This window comes from Microtus oregoni, unplaced genomic scaffold (genome assembly GCF_018167655.1).
Source record: "Microtus oregoni isolate MIOR12 unplaced genomic scaffold, Mior012 000001F_ref0000356, whole genome shotgun sequence".
Taxonomy (NCBI): Eukaryota; Metazoa; Chordata; class Mammalia; order Rodentia; family Cricetidae; genus Microtus; species Microtus oregoni.
The window spans coordinates 75,250,001-75,274,736 of NW_024543060.1; the positions used below are offsets into that span (position 1 = coordinate 75,250,001).

At 38.9% G+C, this 24,736-nt stretch overlaps 1 protein-coding gene across 5 annotated transcripts in view; it reads right to left on the reverse strand.

Annotated features, from left to right (window-relative positions):
• The window catches only part of Lin7a (lin-7 homolog A, crumbs cell polarity complex component), a 132,012-nt gene that overhangs the window by 24,901 nt on the left and 82,375 nt on the right, over window positions 1-24,736 (reverse strand). For 2 of the 5 annotated variants that reach the window (XM_041670307.1, XM_041670298.1), the window contains exons 2-4: window positions 16,688-16,759; window positions 16,536-16,612; window positions 14,279-14,488 (exon numbers count right to left, since the gene is read on the reverse strand). In XM_041670307.1, the coding sequence (XP_041526241.1) occupies window positions 14,279-14,395 (117 nt within the window). In that variant the 5' untranslated portion in view covers window positions 14,396-14,488; window positions 16,536-16,612; window positions 16,688-16,759. The remainder of the gene's footprint in view (window positions 1-14,278; window positions 14,489-16,535; window positions 16,613-16,687; window positions 16,760-24,736) is intronic. The other 3 variants (XM_041670271.1, XM_041670289.1, XM_041670280.1) reach the window with 2 other exon arrangements.

Consider the following 24,736-nt stretch of genomic DNA (forward strand, 5'->3'; position numbering starts at 1 on the left):
TTCCAGGAAAACTGAAATGATCACTCTTTAAGATTTGGAAGATGTGGTGGAGCTGGAACAAGGCACAGCTGTACCTGGTAGATAGCATTAATTCATTAATTTGAAAAAAATAATTAATTTCCCCCACAGAGATGGAACTTTCAGAGGAGAAGAAGGAAAGCAACTGCTTAGAAAAGAGGGGTCGTTGGACATGAACAGGACTGCCTGAAGAACAGAGAAGGGCATACCTAGGAGGAAGGTTTTAAGAGGAACTTTGGGCACACCCAAGTCATTTCTGCTCTCTCTGCCAAGGGAATAAAGGCTGATGCAGTATTACGAGACATTATCTCCTTTTCCTCCCCACCATCCTGAGGATGGTTCGCACAGGTGAGAGCTTTGGAATGCTTCGAAGCAATTCTGTAAACCAGGTACTGGCTGACTGCCATGAGGCCAAATTAAAAGCTCCAATTTTCAGTCTTCCCTGCTGGTTTTTAGGGTGAGCTGTCTGCCATTGTAATTGGTATAGGTCTAAAGCTGTGAGAGATTCCGCAACCTAGAAAGGAGGGTGGAGCATTCTGGACGTCTCTTTATGAAATTCTGCTATCCTAATCAGAACACAGGTCCTTTTGTGTTCTCCCCCAGACAACAGCATCTATTATGTGGCAATGACATCTAGTATTCATTTAATTGGAATTTATTAGTTTTGTCTAATATAATTGCACTCTAGCAATTTCATCGAATTAATAGTTTTCTAAAGGGTATCATAGAAACAACCAGGGGCTGCAAATTTTCAGCTATCCCAGTCAAAAGATCCATTTTAATATCTAACTGTCTTAGAATCCTGGACACCCAGACAATTAGCATGGGACATAGGAGAGAATCACAGTGTGTCTAGGCACCAGTTCTCTGAGCCTGGGTTTGTCAAATGTCTTTCTGGAGAAGTGTACAACAGACATTTCTGTTACGGGGGTAGCATGAATAGGAGCAGCGTGTAATAACATTTAATTTAATTTCAGGGATTCAACATTGCAGCTGCCTTCTTGGATAAGTAAAAATTTAGAGAATATATCAATTTTACTGTTCAGCATCTCTTGGCTCTAGATACAGGTGCCTTTTCTGATTAAATGCATAGCCACAGATGAGTCTTGGCATTTCGTGCCATTGATTTATACTAAGAATTTTCAGTTATTTTAAACGTTCTAACTTGCTCAAACTTTCAAAAATTCTTTTCAGCTCACCTCCATGCCTCATTCTTTAACTGCTCATGTAAAAGGATTATGCACAGAAGGCCTCTTGAACTCCTTCCTCAACTTATACCCAATTATCTCCCAACCTTGGTTGATGTTCATGTATTAGTACACATTGGGCTTTCTGTTCCTCCTCCTGTTTTAATTATTTCTTTCATTTCTTTTGAGATTATAACATAATTACTTCATTGTCTCCTTCCCTTTCTTTTCTCTATAAACCTCTCATAACCCCTCCTTGCTCTCTTTCAAATTCATTCCCCCCATTTTTAAATTGTTATTACATACATATAAATACAATATGCTTAGTCTATATAATGGTACCTGTATGCATGTTTAAGGGCCGACCATTTGGTAGTGGATAATTGGTATGCTCTTTGAAATACAAGACACCCTACACGTAAAGCTCACAGATCATTTCAGAAGGAGGGGCGATCAAAAAGATTGGAAGAGTCAGAGGATTAGGGGCTTTGCTGTGCGATTGTGTTTCCTAGTAATGTCGGAAGCCACACCCATGAAATCTTACCAACAGGACTTGAGCTGCCTAAAGTTGAGCTGAACAGGGATAGTGATAGACAGGCTAATAGAGGAGAGTTGGGGAGAGACCTAGGCCACAATGCTACACAAAGAACAGCAGGTAACTAAAGAATGTGGAGAGAGGGAGGGCTAGTCTGCTCTTTATTTTTTAATGTCCTCTCTGAGTCATCTTGTTTTGCATGCTTTGATTTAAAATCTATTGGTTAGGAATAACAGCATGGCCCTGGTTGACACTGTCCCCAGTCGCAGGGAATTAGCTATGTTACTACTTCCCCCTCAATTCAAGTATAGTATATAGTGCTTGCCCAGAATTTGCCTACCTAATGTGGAGTGTACCGGCTTTGAAGTGTAAGCCTATTGAATGTAGCAAACTATATGGTACTCTAAGGGTGGTGCTCATTTCTAGAAATGAGGATTAAAATATCTTAAAAATAAGGAAACATCCATAAATTCACTTCCTAACATTCATCTTCCTTACTGATATGACACCATGTTGATTTTACCATAGAGTTGTAAGATTCCATAATCTCTCAGTTTTAATCATTAAGCCTACAATAGTCTTTATTTGTTTCCTTGTTTCAGTAAATTCTCACTCAGTCTTCAAATCTCCTTCCACATGATGCCTTGACTCCACAATTTAACTTCCCTGCTCAACTTACAGTGCTGTTTTTCTTTTTAAATCCAAACAAACAAGCAAACCAAAAGCAATTGAGCGATAAAGCAAATCTCCAACAACTGAGGATGGTTGCAGCCATCATGGAACTCACGTGTCACACATTATACTCTAGAGTAAGGGACAGTGTGCAATTAATAAAACCAGTTCTCTAAGACTACTCATTTCTGATCAAGAAAGCCAATTAAAGAAGACTAAATATACAAAAAACCATCCATTAGAAACCTTAATAATATTATTATTCAACATTCATTGGATATTTATGATCAGGCACTTTTCTGATGCTTTACATATGCTCAAACATCTTAACACAGTTTTCTAAAGAAACAGATTATGTAAGGGGTAGGAAAATTTCAAGGACCGCACACACTTTTAATGAATCACGACTCTATTGCTAGAGCCTGGCCTTTCAGTAGTCACCACTCACACTCTCTCCTTTATATACTAACAAAAAAAAAAAAAGAAAGAAAAGAAAAAAGAAAGAGAAACTAAAATAGGAAAAATGTAAGCGTGTGTGTGTGTGTGTGTGTGTGTGTGTGTCTGCATGTGTGTATATTTCAATGCAAAAAGAAGTTTGGATAACTATTCATCATAAAGATATTTCCCTAGGGGAGGAGGGAATAAATTGGAGTAATAGAATAAAGGAAGTAATAAAGAACTTTATTTTTCTCTAATTTTAGTCTTCATGTGTGTATGTGTGTGTGTGCGTGCGTGTGTGTGCGCACTTGTGTTTGTCTCTTTGTGAATGTTGAGGAAAACTGTCTGGTGGATCTATAACATCCTGTAGTAAACCAAAGAAGGCAGAACAAATGATGATGTGGCTTAAACAGTGATTTTGAGGCTTTGCTTTAAACTGATCTGAAGTAACAGAAATTAAAACTGTAATTGCCTAAGTGATTTGAGGAAAAGGAAAGGACTTCAGCTGAATTCCATCAGGGATCACAGGTTCAGAAGTGTGGCCTGTGAGGTGTTTGAATAGACTGACTCCTTGACGCTGCTTGAACAGTCACAGCCAGGTCTCTTTCCTCCCGAGACACAGGTGGTGACAGTACAGAGTTTCCTCCCGCTGTCACCAGTGAACTGGAGTGGAGGCATTTTCTTCTCCCGCCACTTCCCCTCAGCAGTTTATGTTTTGCTGCCCATGTGTCAATAACATGCCTGGGAAATAATTCATACTCGGGTCTATTGGCTATAAATCCATATTTTTAGGGAATAATGTTTGACTGAGAAATGGTAAGGAGAGATTGCAAAATACTTAATGTTCAAGTTTTGCTTTTTATTGAATGGTTCCTGCGATGAAAAACTGCAGTGCTTTCAATCTTGACGGATGGGAGACGGCAGAGGGAGTTACAAATCAATCGAAACAGGAATTTTTCTGAAAGTAAAATGAGTCTGCTTTGTACTTCTTCGGTACAACTCATATTGATTTTTTTCTTCTCCCCCTCCCCAACATAGCATTCTGTTGTAACAAAGAAATACTATTATTTCCTTTATGACAGATTCATACTGAGGTTTGGTTCTTCTCTTAGCACTAAATTATTTCTCAGCCTGGTTGCCTTGCCTCCCTCCAATTCTGTCTCCTTCGAGACCGCTCTGTAAACCCTATAATCTCAGGAATGACTTAAAGATTCAGATTGGATTATGTGTTATTCTTGCTTAAAATTGTTCTGTGTCCTGAGGCCAAAATCTACAACTTAGGGCAAGTCACCTATCTAGGTGTGCCTGTACTTGTATTCTGTGCACTCAATTGTGGATCCTTGAGAGTCTAAACAAAAAGACTCAGAATTTTTTCCAAAGCTGGAATCTCCATGTTTTGACCAGGTGGTTCCTAACTGTCCTTACAGCTTGGCATGTACTTCTCTGTGGAGAACTGTCTGCCTAGGGCACCTCACTTCCCTTGCTTGGCTCAAGGACACAGCTCAGACCTTGATAGTCTTAAAATAATGTGGGTTACAAAGCTGATCCGTTTTGCTATCAGTTTCTTCCCCATGTCTTTAGGTGAAATCAGAGATAAGTGCCTTTAATTTTTATTTCATTCAGTGATTAAAACAATGCCAGGTTTTCCCAGTAACATTTGGACAAATAATATCTAAACTTTATGGTTTAGTTAGTGCTCACCAACGATTTTGAAACTGACATAGGTGATTAGTTTTTAAAGATTCCTATTTGTTCTTAAAACTTCATGACCTCAGCCTTCATTAAGAAACAACAGCAAAAACAAACACAATTTGCTTAGCACTTAGAGATATCCCCAGTTTGTTCCTTGGGCAGAAGAGTAGAGGGTGCCTGAACTGGCCTTCCTATAGCCACACTGATGAATACCTTGCATATCACCATAGAACCTTCATCTGGTGATAGATGGAGATAGAGACAGAGACCCACAATGGAGCACTGGACTGAGCTCCCAAGTCCATATGAAGAGCAGAAGGAGGGAGAACATGAGCAAGGAAGTCAGGACTGCGAGAAGTGCATCCACCCACTGAGACAGAGGGACTGATCTAATGGGAAATCACCAAGTCCAGTTGGACTGGAACTGATGGAGCATGTGATCAAACCAGACTCTCTGAATGTGGTTGACGGTGGAGGCTGGAGGAAAAGCCAAGGACAATGGCGCTGGGTTTTGATTCTACTGCATGGACAGGCTTTGTGGGAGCCTAGTCTGTTTGGATGCTCACCTTTCTGGACCTGGGGGAGACAGGGAGGACCTTGGACTTTCCTCTATTTCTCCAGTAGGTCACTATGCTTCCTGACATGATGATAATGGACTGAACTTCTGAAACTGTAAGTGAACCACCCCAATTGAATGCTTTTCCATTATAAGCGTTGCCGTGGTCATGGTATCTCTTTATAGCAATAGAAACCCCAACTAAGTCAGATACATAGTGAAGGATTTAAACTGAGCTGAGAAATTCACTCTTTCTGTGAGCAAAAATCTAAGATCAGGACAGTCATTGCATATTGTAAAAGTGTACGGCATAATGGTCGCCTGGTATGCCTTCTTTCATGTAACCTTCGGGTTACCCTCGCTGGGAAGGCATTGCTTTTGTGTTTTGGATGTTAAAAGAGTCACAAGATAAGTGAACAGACTGAAGACTGGGACAGTCTTAAGCTCCCAAGAAACTTTAAAAACCTGAAAATTAATAAGGACCCTGTGGGATATTGAAATTATCAATTAAGTATAAAAATTTCCAATTTCCATTAATAGTAACACTAAAAGAAATCAATGTTCTACCACAGTTATCAGATGCTATATGCTAGTCAAGTGATTTAATCACTCATAAAAAGGAAATTTATTAAGGAAGAAATTGAGTAGAGATAAAACTAATGGAATTTATTTCTTAGTGAACAGCTTTAGGAACTGCCAGAAATGCTAAGCAAATCGTGGGACTTCAGTGCTGATGTACTGGGTTGCGATTCTTATTATGCCTAAAATGAAAAGAAGGCTTTTGTGCCCAACTGGCAAGAATCTGTTGGTTGGACTCAATCTTCTGCCTTATTTTATCTTCCAGACTGTGCCCACGTCACCCTGACCTTCTATTAGTGACATAGGAAAAACCTTCGGACCGTGGACTTTCTTAGACCTTGATAACTTCATTCAAACTCTCCCATACTCTGGCAATGAAATGTTTTCCCTCTGCAATATCAGTCATAGTATTGAATCATGATGCAGAGCTACACCCAGAAGTATCGACGTGTGTTCTTTGTGTGTTGTTCCTCTTCCTTCACCCTTTACCTAGGAAGGACAATGGACCCCAATAGCCCAAATACTTAAAGCATTTGACTAAAATGTAAGATGATGGCTTCATCTTTTCCTATTCTTATTTCATATTACACTGGAGCCATGGGGGGAAGAACAGGAGAATTGTGAGCAGCACCGATTGGATGGAAAGAGAAGTAGCAGAGCTCCCAAAATGGGAAGGAAGAAGGAACTCACCCATGGTGCAGTAGGAAAGACTCAGTACCTGCTGGCTGAGAATGGAAAACCAACAACATCCCTGTGGATGGTAGAAAACTGGCCTCATTCTTTAGTTTGGCAGGGCATTCTGGGTTTGTGATGTTCACATGAAATAAAAGAGTTAGTAAGGGCTTTGAGACACTATACCGTATTCTCAGAACCCATAAATGTCGAAGATTTTGAGGTAAGTAATCTTGAGATTGTACGACATTATCTTAGTGGATCTGAACTGTGGTCATAGGCATTCTAGTACTGTGCAAGGAGAGGGAGACTGGGTATGGCAAAAAAAGCAGTGATACCATGAAGAAAAAAGACCGGAATAGGGCAATTACCAATGGAATAATTAAGGCATCTTCCAGAAATGGGAAGAAACAAAGCAAAACAAAATTAAAAAAAAAACATTCTTTCCTTGAGAATCTAGGTGGAGTGCAGGTCTGTTGTCTGGTTATCTTGGGGCCAACAAAAACTAATTTGGGACTTCTGGTCCTCAGAACTGTGATAGAATCAGTTCCTGTCATTTAAACCACCAAGTGCATAAGTACATGGTGATCTATTACAGGGGCTGTAGGAAAGTAACACACACACAAAGTAAAAGACAGAGTGCTCTGACCAATATGGAGCTGGGCAGAATCTTTGGGGGAACTTTCCTTAGGTTGGGAAAGTCCTGGGTAGCTAGCTCATCGTGGTTACATATACATTTGCATGTATGTATTTGCTTCCGTCACCTATGTCTTCTTACTGTCTGTCAGACAAAGTTCCCTGAGGGCCCTAGGATGCTTGCTTTCATTTCCTGATCTGTATCCAGGACTCAGCTTGGCAGCTGGCACAGAATAATTGTTCTACAAATAACTGAAAGAATGAAAAGATATTGCTAAAATAACAATAGCGAAGAAAACCACAAATAATACGTGGCAAAAATAACTATGGGAAGGATTAAACCAGACACTAAATTGAATAGTCAGACATACGCCATTAGCAATGCAAGCTGAGATTCAGCTGCTGTGACCCAGGGTGGCAATGTCCTTCATCTGATGGCTGGTCCTGTAATGCTGCCTGCCTGGTTGTATGTTCTGTCACTTTCTACGTTTGGTGAGTTTTATCAGTGCAGTCCCAAGGGTTTTCCTAAGAGGTATGAGGTTTTCCTGATGCTAGGTTTTCAGACCAAAGTCATGAGGGATATGTGGTCGTCCTGGCCTGCGGCTTGCAGTTTTCTTCTATGGTGACAGTGCAATACTTCCTTTTGTTTTTCCAAATATCATGAGGCGGCTCCTCCTGAAGGGGGCAGTGTCAAGCCTGCTCAGTGTTGCAAGCCTCCAGTAGTTCAAACTGCAGTGCCTGTATCATGCCAAAGGTGACTGAGAAGCAACAAAATTGTGCATCCCTTGGCTCATTCACAAATCTGAGAGAGGTGTCACATGATGTCATCCTGAGAACCGAAATGTTCCATAAGTAATCGAAATTCCAGTTTGCACGCCTGCTTGACTCCAAGCCGAACAATCTCCCACTCTTTGCTGTCAAGAGCGCTTAGAAACCTGCAAATGGCTCATATGCAGAGAGAGGGTGTGATAATAGCTCCATTTCAGACCTGGGAGCTGAGAATGAAGTTTGGGATCCTCTTGCTGAGCCCTTCGGGAAACTGAGGTGGAAGCCCTTGGTTCCCCTTGCCAGTCATTGCCAGTCCTGCTAAGACCCAAATCCGTTTGCACAGTGGTTGTGAATCAGTGTTGCTCGCCTAGCTGAGGGAAGGTGGTTAGCTGTTCAGGCCACACTGGGGTATCCAGTAACATGTGCACGGATGGGCAAGGGAAGTATGAAATGATTTTAGACACAATCAGATGGAAGCTTTGTTCCCCACTCCTCAATACCCAGAGACATTTGAATTAAAGTGCACTTGTTTTTCAAAATATTACGACCTTTACTGTGGCTCTTAACTTTGGAAAGGTCAAAAGAGAGCAGCCGAGAAAAACACTTCACCTTCTCCTCACCCAAAGTATAAACCCATAAAGGTTAAGAAGTCTCGATCTTTTCTATATCATGCGTGAAAGCACAAGTTATCTATGGCTGTAATATTTATTTACATTTAAATTATAAAGGTGGCCGTGTTGGAACTCCAGCTCTGCCATTCAATAGTCTTAAGGAGCTTGCCTAAGGTACTGGATCTCTCTCTTTCCTCATTTATAAAACAGAAATGGTATTAATAGTGCTTGCCACAATAGATCACTATGAGGAAAATAATACATTCATTATGTAAAGTCCTTACAGCAGTGCCTGGCATCCAAAAATATTTATGGAGCCTCATTCAGCAGTCACTGGGCCAGTTCTAGAACTGGACATGAGACAACGGAGAAAAATTATTGCTGCCCACGGTGAATGGGTTTTATTGTAGAACATTAACTCACAGAGAAACCTTGTGATACCTTCCATAGGAATTAACCCCCCCCCCCCGGTTTATTTTGTAATCTTCATTCCAAGAACACACGGATAAGGTTTGAGTTCAAGTTTTTTTTTTTTTTTCTGCTGGGATGTTAAAGCCCACAGGCTCAAATCTGATTCTTGTTTTGTTCTGTTTCTGCAGGGTATCAAGTTCAGGGCCTTGTGTAGGCTAGGCAAGCTCTTTAGCACGGAGCTCCAATCCCAACCGCAGCGCCAATTCTAGATTAATCTTCACTGCCCACCTGACAGCACTCTGTGTCGCTGATTTGAGCTGTGAGTCTCACCTTTGGCTTGGCATAGGCTTTTGTAAAACGGGGAAAAGGCCAGGTACCAAGGAGGGCTATTTATTCTCCTGTTTTTCCACATTCTTATTCATTCATCTGCTGTGCTTAAAAAGTAATTAGCAAGGTTCACACACTGTATCAACAACTTGATTTAGGTTTTAACTACAGAGAAGCAAATGTAATTGCAATTGTCCTGCTAGGGAGAGGCTCTGAGGCAACCTCTGGATTTCCAAAGGTAGCCAGGCCTCATCTCAACAGGGCATGTGATTAGGGTTCTCATGTTTCTGTTTTCTCTTTCTTTCTGTCTATTGCTGCATTTGCTGTATTAGCTCCCTTTCTTTTTGTCCCCCAAATAGTACCAAAAGACTATTGTATTTGAAGGTGATTATTTAGGAGTTTCTCTTTTTTAAAAAAATAATATAAACTAATTATAGCTGTATAAAATGATGAACAAATGTAAGGGACCTCTCCTGTACCTTTTACCCAGCTTTGGTCCATATTAACATCTTATGAGACTATAAAATAACAAGAACCCCAGGAAATCGTCAGTGATGTAGCTGCAGTGTTCGTTCACATTTAATTGGGATTGATTTTTTGAACAATCACTGTTTATACTTGATAATCAATTAACACTATAGTGAAGACTGAAAATTATTTCATGTGTTTATCGTGGGTCTGTGAGTTTATGTAAATGTGATTACTGTTGTGTGTGTGTGTGTGTGTGTGTGTGTGTGCATGTAGTGCCGAATGTCTTTCTCATTTTGTTAGACAATATTGGGCAAACAATAGAAAATAATATGTAAGCATGTTTAAAAATTTTAAGATACTAAACATAATGAAGTACAGGGCCCCAAACTTTTAGTTCTCGCATTGAAGGACAATATCCATAGATGATAGGTTGTACATACATTCAGCTTCAGAATATATGGCTGTGGGGGGGGGGAACTGGAGTGTATAGTGGAGTCAACGAAAATTACATCTAAGCATTCAAATCCGAGTCACAGAGATGGCAGGGACCTTTGATCCTGATACAGCTATGTACAAATTACTGTATTTTGAAATATTGAATGGCAGATTGTCTCAAATCTCTGATTGAAACTTAAGACAATGAACAAGTACTCTTTATGGGTGGTTCTCCTTCTGTTGAGCTAGTTTTACACTTATACAAGGTCTTTGTTATGAAAGCAAGGCTCTACTTTCCCTGCAACCTTCATGCACTTGTCTTTGTTCTTTCATTTGGGACCAGGCAGAACGGAGGTCACCTGGAGAAATCATCATTCTCCTGAGCTCTCTCTTCTCTGGCCAAATGATTTAAGTCCTTCTTAATAATGTGCACCTCAGGGAAACATGCTAAGTTATGGTTGCGTTCACTAGGTCAGACTCCAGTAATACAAGGACTGACCACAACACCCCACAATCAAGGGCTGCACCAAGATCTTTGTGTCTGTCAAAGATATTGGAATCCATGTTCCTACAAACACATTAGCACGGTTTTCTTTTTCTCTTTTACTTACATCCCAGTTTACTTTATATTGATTTAAAATCAATTACTATCCCCTGAGTATGTTTTTCAAGCTTCAGTATTTAGCCATGTCTCCCTCATTGTGTGTATACATAGTCTCTGGCATTAGAGTAGGACTTCATGAAGAGCCTTCTTAGGTGAAGCCTATTGTGCCGACTATTGAGATTTTCTTTTATCTTGGCTCCGTCACTAAATATATTTATTGTCCTATTGGGTCCCCACTGCCTGCAATCTTTAGAAATTGTCCTTGAGAAAGTCTTGCCCATAAAAGGGTGAACTGGAGACCATTGGAGAGCTATAGATTCTAACTGCAGCATTTTGACCTCCTATTAATGTTAAATTTTAATTTAGCTATTACTTTTTGCTAAGGCTTGACACAGAAGTGGCTATACAAAATGACTCTGTATTTTCAATGACGCTATATTAGGTGATTCAATGTCTCATTTGTAAGAGCCCCATGGGAAATCTCTTTTCTAGCAGAAATGATAAAAACAAGAGTTGAAGTGCTATGAGTTTCCCTCTGTTTTGACTTATAAGAAAAAAAATCAATTGCTCAATTGCTGTATCCTTTCTTTATTTCCACTTATCGATCTCCCCTCCCTCTCCTTTTATTACCTGGCATTTCATGATATCATCGCTGTATTAATGATAAATTTTGGCAGATATCATGGCGTATCGTTTCTAAAAGTAAGTTGCAAAAATAACAAAAAAATGATGCCATTAGAAACATCATTTAAGATTCTTAGGTCTATAGGATAATTTAACATTTAATTAGATCAGTAGGGAATTGTTGTCAGAATGCTTCCTAAAGTGCCTCACCCTTTCAAATCACTTCTTTGAAAAATTCACAGCTTAGAGTGCTATTTCCTGAAAATCTTCCATATGTATCTTCCTAGGCAGGACCTTGATTCAAAGCAGGCAATTCTATCACTTGATTATCTGCTAACCTTGCCCTTGGTTTGTTTTTGGTCTTTCAATTTCAGGGTCTCCAACCTCATTTTACAGTAAAATACTTTATTTTCGCTAAATACCTTGACTTGCATGAAATTCTTTCTACTGAAAGGACCTCTGGACCCAGAGTTAAAGGCCCAGGCTCCTGGGCTTGCATCAGCTACTGTTTCTGTGACCAGGGACAGGGAAGTAAGCCATGTAGTTTTTCATTATAGAAAAATACCTTGAGATGAGAATCTGATAAAATGGACAGAGCTATCTTTCTGATTTACTTTAAAAATATTTCTTTTCTTTGAGATTAATAATTCCTTCCTTCTATTTTCTCTCTCTTGCAAGCCTTCCTTACACCCCCCCCCCTTGCTCTCTTTCAAACTCTGGGCCGTTTTTGTTTTCACTAATTGTTGCTCCATAGATATGTGTATATATGATTTACTCATAAACACATTAAAATAGGTGATTGCTACCATGTGTTGTATGGAGTTGCAGTATTTTAAATTGTAGATCTAAGCTTGATAAACCAGACTATGGCGAGGGCAATGATATAGCACTATATCCAAAGCAACACCCTAGCCAAGGCCAGTGTGAGCATTTGTTTGACTAAATGCAGTGAACGGATGATGGTTGCTCCTTAACAAACTGTGTTAGAAATTTAACAAACTCTGTTGAAATTAGTGCCTCCTTCACTAACATGATATGGCCAATATGGAAACTTCTAGTAAACTGCAGCTTTTAAGTAAACGTGGACTCCAGAGTCCCTGGAAACATAAAAGGGGTGTAAGAATCCTGTTGATGGGGTTAGCAAGAATGGGAACGTAAGATAAAAGTTAAATTGTATGCTTAATAAAATTTATGGTTCTCTGTTTATATAAGGATAAAAAAATTGACCCTGAAATATTCCTGAGTCAGATATACCTTTCTTCCAAGTCCATGGCTGGAACACCCGAATGGACAGAGAAGTGGGACCTCACCAGCTTCACCGAAGAGAGGTGATGGCAACTTTCTTATTAATAAATACATACTAATTTGCAAATGTACAGCAGAATTTCCTTTAAGGTTTCTTTTCACCACATTAATAAAAGCATACTCCTGGAATTTTAAAAATTGCACTGGCTTCAACCTTCTTTACTGGTCACAATTACTTACCAAAGATGCATAAGACTAAATGTCACAGGATGATATCCGGTAGACAGGTGGCCTCACTAATTGTAGCCAGGGCTCTTACAATTAGCAACTATTCTGCCTGCTTGCCTTTGAGATAGCAGAGCTGGGGATTAGACACAATTAGTCTGTAATGACAAGGTAAAACTAGGTCTGTTTGATTTCATTGTTGCAATGCTCCCTGCTGCTTCCCAGGTTCACCACAAGGTCACTGCAAGAATAGATGCCTGATTGTCAAATGCTTGGAGCCCCCGCACTGTGCTCCTTGCAAACACGTGGGTTAAGCAGAGTCTGTTTGCTCCCCTGATAGAGTTCAAAGTCAGTTTACCTATTGGATTGATGTCAAATGGCTATGGTTACTTTGTACAAGTACAACGAGTATGCACACATTTGAGTGCTATATTTTTTGTTACCCTTCTTCCTATTCTTAAACCTGCCCATTCTTTAGATCTGCAAAGTATACTCAGAGAAATGATAAATTAGTAACCCGAGGCCTAGCTTATTGTGTCTCCCAATGTTTGACCCTGCTTGGGATTTTCTATCAGAAAGCTGGGCTCTAAAATTATCACTGGCTACAAGCTTAGAAAAGCGATAGTTATTGAAAGGTCAGTAAGACACTTATCTCAAAGCACTCTCTCCTAGAGAAAGGAGAGGGAGTGGTAATTTGGGGATCACAATGATGATATCAAATATTCATAAACTGCTAATTTTGATGTTATTGGAGAACAGCAGAGGCCAATGGAATTGCTTTTGCTATTATAAAACAGCTATTTTTGTAGTATGAAATAAGTTTTTTTTAAATGCAGATTAAGAGTACAGATATGAACAGAGAAATTATTCTATAGTTAGCAATAAAAGGTCTCATTTCAAACATAATATGTTAAGTATTGTGTTTTGAGCATAAAGCAATGCAGCTACAAAGAACTGATTATCTACCTTAGAAGTCAAACCTTAAATTCTTTTAGTAAACGTTTATAGGTCAAGGGGTAAGTGTATCTTCATAAATTCAAATCCTGGAACTCGTGATCTTGGATTGGTTATGTTTGAGACAAGTGGAAAATAAAGGCAAATACCTATTTGTTTCCCAGAATGCTATTTCTTGGGGTGGGGTTGTGGCGTGGGGGTGCAGTACTCACCTATGTACACGTGCAATGCCTAGCATTGAAACAAACGAACGAATGAACAGACAAAAGGAAAACAAAACCTCAAACCCAACCGCTTATAGGGATTTAGGATGAAAACGACATTGAAATTACATTCTTTTAAACACTAATTTAATAACAGTATTCTGAGGGGGAAATTCTATGCGATAATTTCTTGGCATTATTTTCTAACTGTTGATATTTATTATATGTGTGCAGGATGAAGTGAGACATACGAATATAGAATTGTTGCCTTTATACCCATTCAGTCCCGGGAAAGTGGTTGGATATGGGTAGAAAATTACTGTCTGTACTAGATTTTCAAAACTGGCTTCTTTGGTAGGAGTTGGAGAAGGCACATACTTAGGGGGAAAAAATTCTGTGTATTTTATCCACATACCACTCCGTTCACTGAAAGCAGCTGGTCGCCTCTCTTGAGCCCTCCGTGTCTTTCAGCTACCCCTCCGGGGATGATTCGGGAGATATAAATTGGGGAATTCTGTTCCTTTCCTCCCATCACGTTGAAACCCAGGCCTTCATCAGTCTTTGGCAGTTCGACTACCCGAGGGTGGGAGTGACCTTCGCTGGCTGCAAAGGCTGCAACTGTTGCCTGAAAGAAAAGATGGTCTTTTGGTAATAAAACAGGGGACATAAGGCTACCTCAGGGGGCAACTTCTTAGACATCTCTCTAGCTGTCTCCTGTAGAACGAAGAACACAGAATGTCTTCTTTTAGATGCTGTATATGACTATTTTCTTTGGCAAATCCTCAGCTAGTCGTGTGTATCTTTGTGAGGCTTATCTACTCTGAAAAGTAAAACTGAAAACAAAGGCACTGTAGAATGTTCCAGAGTTCTGTCAGTTACATGGAAATCCTGATCAAGGACTACAAACAGATTCAGTACACATACTACCTGGTACATATAGCTGTTGAATGCATGCTGACCACACGCATTTCACAGGCAGGCTGTACCATGCTGTTGCTATGGCACACAGTCTATGTTCTTGCCTGCACATATATGCTCATCAATACTTATTAAATAAGCTGATGAGCACTTTTGTACATACATATTCATGAAAATACATGTAATCTTGTTATCACTGAACCATTGGTTTAGTAAGCGTGAGGGTTTTTAATGTTTTGAATTCAGAATGTCTAAAAGAAAATTAAAATTAAGTACTTGATCAAAAGGTATTCTTGTTCCACCAATATTCCATATTACTATGAACAGCATCTTATTAGGCCTTTGATTATATCTCTCTTAATTCTGTACTAACATTTCAGCTAGTGTAGTGACACAGGCAAACCGAACAGCTTGGGGCTTTATACCTAGGTATACAAAATGTTATGTAATATGGTCATAGGTCTATGTTAAAATGAACACATTAGCTTCTTCAAATTCAAGTGATCAACTTACCATTAGCTCCCACCCAATATGAATAACATAGTAGTTTCAATCAAGAAAAGATTCGCTGCCCGCTTCTTGTATTCTACTTCCATTAGCTCGCCTTAACCACAGCTGATTAGATGCCTAGCATAAAGTGATTTGCTCTCAACACTGTGAAAATATTGATTCCCAACTACTGTACCTTCTTTTCCCACGCACAACATTATCACATCAACTTGGCATTATGCTATTGCCTGCATTTAATGAAAGATAGTGAACGACATGGAGATAATGGCTTGGTTTTAGCTACATGCATTTGCGCATGCACACCCTGCTGCCATGCAGAGGTTTTCAATGGCGGACATGGATGCAATGCAGACAGCCCAGAAACAACCAGAAAAGATTGTGCCGCTGCAACGTTTTGCTGCTGTCCTGCTGTTCTACATGAATAAGAAATGAGAATGGTAAAACACTACATAATTCACTTTCCCCTTAATTAAACCATGTAGGGATCATTTTTCTGCGTGTGTTCCACTTCAGAACAAGCAAAGCATGATGTAATGGTAATCATACCCTCTATTTGCCGGGGTTCGAGAGGGAGAAAGAAACTTAAAAATCCACAGTGTTTAGTTACAGGATGAAGACTGAAAAAATCGGGGGAGAAATCAAAGGACAGGTGATAGAATGCAAAGGAGTTGAATGAAAGAGTCTTGAGGATTCTCACTTCTTGGTATAATTATTGGGAAGTTACACGCCCTTTACGGAGAAAGTTACATTCTGTTAAAACATTTCTCTATGTGTACAATAGGAGGCGCGGAGCTGTAGGAGCGACTTCAGATTACCACTAATATTTCCTAGTGATCCATCTTCCAGAAAATGTCACGATCCTCTTTTGGTACTCTTTCCAAGGGGACCTCGGTAATCCCTGGGTTTGATCCTTTAAAGAACAAAAGCGTTACCTGCCAACAAGCAAATCACCCACTGCCCAGCTGAATAACAAAATTCTCTGCCTCACTGGTGTCAAGTGAAGCCTTTCGACTCTAACTTACATTGGGGGCTTTTGACCTGTACAAATGCATTCTCATGCTCTCCAGAGGACATGGGTTCTTTTGCATCCGCAGGATGTACCAGAGACCATGTAGAACTTGATACAGTGAAGCCGCAGGTTTGCTTGTGCCAAATGGACATTTAGTGAGTTTAATGACGTCATTCTCCTTCCTTAAGCTACAGAAGCAGCAGAAAAAGGTCAATTTTTCCATTAGGATTTTTACCTGGTAAGGAGTACTGGTTCTAGACTCTGGGCTGCCACTGAGGTCTAAATTCTCTTACAGTGTACACACGAGAATACCTGAAACACACACGCGCACAATCAATTACTACGTCACTGGGGTCAAGTATACTTTTAAAGTTGCTCAAGTCTTACCTTTGCTGTGGCCCTCGCACGGAATTCGGGGCAGCCATTAACAGTGATCGTTTCATGCATGTATTGATACACCTAAAACAGCCACGTAAGAAAAGAACGTGTAAGCATATGTCAGGATATATCAATTCTTTCATTACCAATAGGACAGCAAATTTTCATTGTAGAATGATGGGTGTTCTCTATCACAATTGGTGAGTCAATTATCTTGATGATTTGAACCAAATATACTTTCTACTTTGTGTGTGTCTGTGTGTGTTGGGCCAGGAGAAGCAATTGCATTTAATCAGAGCTTTTAATCTGTCTGTTCATATATATGAGCTACAACAGCCCTTTTATTTCTGATTTTATAAAACTCCATCAATGTTTTTAATGCTTTTGTATATATTCATGTATGTATGTATATATGTATCTCTAGCTAAAAATAAATTATTAAGTTACATGGACAGTTACTTCTTGAATTTGGCAAAATTTTATAAATAATTCTCTAAATTAAGATCACAGTATATTACCTGACTTGAATTCCAACATGTTGGAAGGTGTGTTTCTATTAATGATACACATTTATGCTTTTGAATAACCAGGGCTAAACATTGCCATAAGCCAACAGGATACTCAATTAGTCCCTTAAGCACAGGGGTGAAATTGGTATTCTAGAGAAACTGTGAGGTAAGAGATTTGTAGAATTAATGATTCGGCTTTCATGATGCATTGGTACTTAATACGTGATAAAACTGAGGTGAAACAGAAATGGCAAGGCAAGCCTGGAATCAGGAGGCTTTTCTGTCTCATGGATTTAAGTTTGCACCTCGTTGAGGAACCATGAGAGTGTGTGCCACAATACTTTGTCTCTCCGCCAGTCTGGAAAATGAGTAAGGAATGTTGACTAAGTAGGGTTTAAGGGATCTGGCTCCTAATGGTACTTCTAAAGTAGCAGATAACATAACTAATTGGTGTTTAAGACACAATAGTAGAAGAAATTGCTGGACCACAATAAATAAAAACAGTTTTCCGTCTACCAGTCTAGTGAGGAGTTCATGAAATCTTTTGGTCAGTCATAACAAAACTGCTTTGTCTTACAGAAACTGAAGGATTCTTAATGTTATAGTTTGAAGAAGATACTTGGTCAAAAGAAAGGTTACAAATGTTGGAGTGTATGCTATATGCTTATTATTTCCAGTTTAAATAATGAAGTTATAAAATCTATCACATAATGCATGGAGATGAAAAGTCCTTTTGGCACTATGCTGCGGAATTTTATTTTGGAGAGAAGAATGAACCACTAATTAGCTCCTGAAAGAATGAAGTAGGAAAAAAAAATCTGTCATCAAAAGTCTAAAGGAGTATTTCATCCTTTTAATTATTCTTATGTTGAATGCCTGAGTCAGAGGTTATTAAAAAGAACCCCAAATTTGATTAACTACCATTCGACAGCTGTTTACTAAGATTTGAGGCTAGTCTCTCAGCCCTTGTAGCTGGCTCCTTATTTCTCAAATGAATTTGGTTGAGTCTCCGTCAATGCCAACTCAGACTAACTAGCTGATGTTCTCAGAGGTAAACTGTTACAGTGATCTACAGATTACTGAAATAGCTGCCAAACAAATTTCCGTATTAGCCTGGAAAGAGGAGCATTTTACTTCCTTGATAGATCTTTAAAAGTTTATTTGTACTCCCAGCTCATTAAGAGAAGGCTCTCTCTCTCCCCTCACCTGACACTTCTGTCCATCTCAATTCTGTTTTTTGTTTTTTTTTTTTTTTAAATTTTGCGACAGAGTTTATTCTGTAGTTTAGGAACCTGTACTGGAACTAGTTCTTGTAGACCACTCTGGCCTCAAACTCATAGAGAATCACCTGCCTCTGCCTCTGGAGTGATGGGTTTAAAGGAGTACACCACCACCGCCTGGCTCCATCTCAATTCCTGTAGGACGTCCCACCCCTTACTCATACATAGACTCACTACCCAGCGTCAAACACCCTTCACTACAGCTGCCTGGTCAAGTACCCAGCTAACCATGCATCTAGTACGCTTTTGGCGGGTCTACTGCCCTCCAGTGACAAAGCCAGGACAGAGATGACCGTGCAGAACACAAAACTTTTCTTCATTTTGTGTTCTTGGCTCCTGCAATTCTCCAGACATAGCAAAGATTTCCCCTTCAACTTGTCCAGATCTTTGCACATCCTTATAACTCTGATTAAAACACCCCTCCACCAGGCAGGTACTTATTTATTCCAGTTTAACAGGATGTTTAAGGGCCCAACTCAAGACTCATCTTCTTTGTTAAATCCCCTCCTGCATGCAGCATTACATTTTCTTCCCTTTTCACTTCTGGGACCTTCTGACTTCCCTGGACCTCATGTTGATTAGCATTTCTGGGGAACATGATGTATTTGCTTGCATCCACAGATGTTTATAAGGAACATCACATGGCAAATAATTAAAAGATTGCCGTCAACTGATTAAGACTAAAGATCATTTTTTGTTAGTGAGTAACTGTTCATCCTTAATAAATATGGCAAATTAAGAATTTTTAATTAAAAACCAAGGGGTAGAACTGTTAGATATTTGTGTAGGCTCTGGAGATGGCTTTAAAAACAAACCCTGGCTGTGCGGCTTTCCAATTTTATGATGTTGGTCAGTTAAGTGCTTGATTTCCCTGGGGCTCAATGTTCTCAGTTGAACAATGTGCTGTACAATGGTACCTTCCAGGTCTTTTATGAGGATTGGATAAGATCATAACTAAAAGTTTGCTAATATCACTGTTGTCATTGTTGCTGTTTATTTGATGTTGTTCATCTTATTTGACCCTGGGGTCTTCAGGGTAAAATCTCCCAGGATAAACAGCTTATGAACAGCTGTGGCTCACAACTGGGGACAAATTTGCCCTCCAGGAGACGTCTGATAGTGTCTGCTGCCTTTAAACAAGCAATAGCTGCAAATGTACACAGGGCAATGAATGCTGTATTAAAAAAAAAAATTCAACACTCCAAACCAAAAGTGAGTGAGATAGCATTTTAATCCTTTTAATAATGCTAACATTATCATTATCTACATTTTTATTTCTATAAAGCACAGTAGGTTCTGAATGCTTGGTCTTTGAACATGAAATAAGGGACATATGGTCTTAGTGATTTCCATTAACTCTATCACCTAAGAAACTTCCGCCCATTTCCTAAGGGAAAAGGTGTATCCTTGCACATCTTTCATTTCAAGGACAACTATCAATATATTTGGATCATTTGATGAACATTGTCAGGGAAAGCCAGTCATTTGCCAGAGAGTATACATAGTTGTATAAGTTCCAACAATGGAAAGTGAGGCTTATTACCTTCTGAATCACCCGCCTCACGTATCTTGTAAATCTGAGCTGCAGCATTTGTAGACAAATTCCATTAAGCAGGATAGACTTCATTCTTAGGTAAGTGAGATCATTGCTAGAATGTTTAGGACAATTTTAACTTCTATTTCGATATCAGCAATTTTCTAACTTTAAAAACCCTTACAGATTCCACAACATTTTGAATATTTAGAGCTTCTTCCATACTGCTGGAAATTTAGAAAGATAAGTCAACTAGACACAAACAACAGGATGGTGGTGCATTGGCTGAGAAAGTGTACTGAATCTTGTGTTCAACTAACATTCCTTTCTGAGTTATTCTGGATGTCAGCTGTAGTAAGTTATGAAAGGACAAAGTCTACTAGCAAAAATGAAAGAATATAATTTTCATTACTGATGGGCTATTTAAATTTTTTCTTTTTTTAATATTTATTTATTTATTTATTTATTTATTATATACAATATTTTGTCTGTGTGTATGTCTGCAGGCCAGAAGAGGGCACCAGACCTCATTACAGATGGTTGTGAGCCACCATGTGGTTGCCAGGAATTGAACTCAGGACCTTTGGAAGAACAGGCAATGCTCTTAACCACTGAGCCATCTCTTCAGCCCGCTATTTAAAATTTTTAATGAATATTTTTCATTTTACTTTTCTCTGTAGAGTTTTATCAATGAGAGGCTAGGCAGTACAAATGAACCTTTACCCTGGCATCAGTTTATCAATGACGATCTCAATAGCATTGCCACTTAGAGAGGGTAAAGCTAAATGGCTAAGATTCTAGTATGAGAAGAGATTTTTGCATCTGAACTTTCATTTGTGCAGAAGCTAAACACCACCCTAAAAGCTTTCAGCGTACACCTCCCCATCTTGAACATTCTCAACAATATACAGAGATAGGAGAGTTGTCAAGCGTAGGCTTTAGATTTCTTATTCCGGATGCCTTTTCTAGGAGACTTTAACAGTCTACATTCACGAACCTTATTTTCCACTATGTATCACACAAGCAGACTAAGAAAGATAAAATACGTGACTTTGTTGGCATAACCCATTATTCATATTAAGCTCTAGTTGTAGTAGTTATAATAGTTTTTATTTCTATTATTACTAGCCTTTATATAACTCAAGTCTTTAAAATGAAGTCTTTAGTATGTAGATGTTTTGTTGGCTGAAAGTTAAAACTTTTTCTTTGCATTTGAAGTGAGATTATGATTTTCTTTTTTTTTTTCTTTTCTGGTCATCTACTGTAATAGAACAATAATTTCATTTTCTTTTGTATTTTGAGGTTATTTAAATATTTCTATGCTCATGTAACATAATCAACATCTGCCCTCCTCATCCTAATTTTTTTTTTTTTTTGATTTTTCGAGACAGGGTTTCTCCGTATCCTCATCGTAATTTTTCCTGGCCACACGACTTAGTTGTGCTCAGGGAGAATTACATTAGAATTAAGTGAGATGCCTCTAGCAGGCTCCGCTCTTTCTGCATTTTCTTCACCAGTGTGCATATATCCAGCTGTTACTGCAGACATAATTTCCAGAGAAGGGGAGTGACAGTGTGTAATCATCATGTGATTGATTGAGGGCCCCCAAGTCTATGGCACGGATAGCTGCTCATTTCTCTGCTTGCTCCAGTAATGAAAAGAAATCATCTTTTTAGGGGGGATGGGGAAGTAACACGGTGAATGAGAGCATGGGCTCTTCCAGAGGACCCAGATTTGCTACTGAGCCCCCATGGTGCTCACAATGGTTTGTGACCTCAGTTCCATGGGATCTGATGTCCTCTCCTGGCATCCACTGGCACCAGGCACAAGCCAGGCAAAGATACATACGTAGGCAAAACACCCATACACCCAAACACAAAATAAAAATTAAAAATAGCATTTTAAAATCAAGCCATCAAAATTAGATCTTTCTGCTGCTCTTGGCTGAAAGAATTCCCAGTTGCTAAATTTTTTCAAGTAAATTTTGTATAGAAACATGCTCTCTTTAGTTACTTTTCTTATATATCTTCCAATGCTGAAAGTTATGATTTTGGTCATTAGAAGTTAGAATTTTCTAATTGAAAAGGCAAGATATGAAAGACAAACTAAATTATAACTTCAAAGAAGCCAAGATGAACTCTTTGAAAACACTGTTAGGGAAGTGAAAAAGACAAATTGTGTGGGACCAAAGGGTTTGCAAGAATTTAGCTTATCAGACAAAACCTTCTTATCCAAAATGTGTAAGAAGCTCTTGAGGAGGTTAATAAGAAAAATCATATTTTACAAAATCACTAGAATATTTGAGCAGGCATGTCATCAAGGAAGATATACACGCATGTGTGAAAAGTATGAAAAGATAGTCATGAGGGAAATTAAGATTATAATTATCGTTATAATCAGATCAGTCTGCACACCCACTAGAATGTGAAGCTTAAAAAACATGAATAATATAAAATGTAGGCAAGAACTTCGAACAATGGAAACTTTCAAACATTGCCAGTGTGAATAGGAAACAGTACAACCACTTGAGAAAACAAGATAACAGTTTTCTATAAAGCTAAACCCACATGTACTCCAGAAATACGTTCATCTACTCCTACCTATTTGTTCAAGACAAATACCGGTTGTCTGCACATAAAAGTGAGAGGCGAGTGCCAAATAGCTTTTTTGTTTGCAATTGGCTTAAACTAGGAACTGTCAGAATGGCTTTCGGCAACTTTGTGAGAAATGAAAATGACGTTAGACTCAGATAGCTCATGAGTAGGAGGAGTGGAAAGCAATATGCGCTCAGCATAATGGGAACAAATGGAGGAAAAGCAGAGGGGACGTGGACAGTGATGTGGTCCAAAGCTCATCACGCCGGGGTGTGTACTATCGCTTGGTAGATGCACGGGTTTTAATTAGGACTATCAGGAGTTTTGAATGGAGTCCTTGATTCTTCAGCTTTGAAAATTCTTTAAGTTACTTGTTATGGCACCCGACTTTAAGGTATTTAAATATTTCTATCTCGTTAATAATAAAAATTGGACTCCATGTATTCTTTTAGAGCTATAGACCAGTTGAATAATCAAGCAACGTTCACAAAACTGAGCCCTGAGGTATTAATCACAATATGGAAAAACACTACATGTTGTCTGAGAGTATATTTTAGAATGGGGAACATAGGAAACACGAATCACTGACTTACTGATGCCTCTAAATTTAATCCCATTCAGGAGGGTAGAGTCTGTGACTATAAAATTAAGGCCTTGTTATGAATGTGCATACTAATTTGTTATGTCTAGACTATAAGGCCTTGATATGAATGTGCATACCAATTTGTTATAATCAGGTACATAATGGTAACTTAATAAAATACACAAAATCCTCCATCTAGGATATTCACATATATTTACTGATATATATTATATATCATAAATACAGTATATATATTTGACAAATATCAAATATATATATATATATATATATATATATATGCGCACACACACACACACACACACACTCACATACTCCAGTCCAGGTTGGTCTTAAACCCTCTGTATAACCAAGCATGACTTTGAATTTCTGATTACCTTGCTTCTGCCTCCAAGTGCTAGGATTACAGATATGATCTGCTATACTACATTCAGGGCTCTACACATAATTGGCAAGCACTCTGACCACTGAGCAACTTTCCCAGACACATTTATGGTATGCTGTGGAAATAATTTCAGAGGATTTGAAAATTGATTCCTCTCCTTAAAGAGGAGCTATCCCTAAGGTAGAGATAGTTGTTCTGTCTCTAGTTAATTTCAGTTTGAAGCAAGGGCATAGCTTTAACTTTGGCATAAAGCTGTAACTATGAGTTTATCTTTCATATTTATTTTCACAAATTGTTTTGTACTTCTTGGAATCAATATTTTAAAGTACAGTTTTGTAACTCTTATAAACTAAAGAATTTAGGCTATAAAATTTGATACCTGGAGCCAGTTATTATTATTTTTAAGTGGCACACACTGTTTACAAATCATGAGTATTCGAGTCAGATGTCGAGATTCAAATCAATCTAGAGAAAGATCCATGGCAATGCAATTCCAGAGCATTTGTTTTAATATTTCTATGAACTCATTAATATTATTAGAAGCATATTACTTATTGAGACAGATAAAGAAGCAATATCACAGTACCACAATATAATACACTAAATTTAAAACCTGACAAAAAGCATTATGCTTGAAACTGAAATCTTCTGATTTGCCTTATAAGTTTTAGCTTTTGCATCCTGTTTATATGCCGCCCTACCTGCCATGAAAGAAGACCTGCACATGTGATTGTTCAGCACCCAGCAGTGGTATTAGTCCATGGTTTAAGTAGTGGGGGTGATAATGTCCCTTCGAGTATACAGTCATGACACAGGATCAGCCAAAAGCTCCCTGGTCGGAGGCAGGTGTAGGCAGTCCTCTTATTTTAAACTCTATTGTCAGGTCAAACCAATTAGGTTTGATTCAGGCTGGAGAAAAGAGAGGCTCCACTCCAGTGGCTGGTCCAAGTGACTTTCTATGATCTGTGTCGTTCCAGAAAGAGGTGAGTTAGAGAAGATATGACAAAGCGGTACTCTAACTCTAATTTCCTGTGCTGCTCTTTCCTCGCTCCGATGGACTAGAGGTGTCAAAGCAGAAAGACAGAATGCAGAAGAGGATGCGAACTCACCCAACTTCTGGCTACACTGTTTCCTAAACAACACTGAAACCTCAAG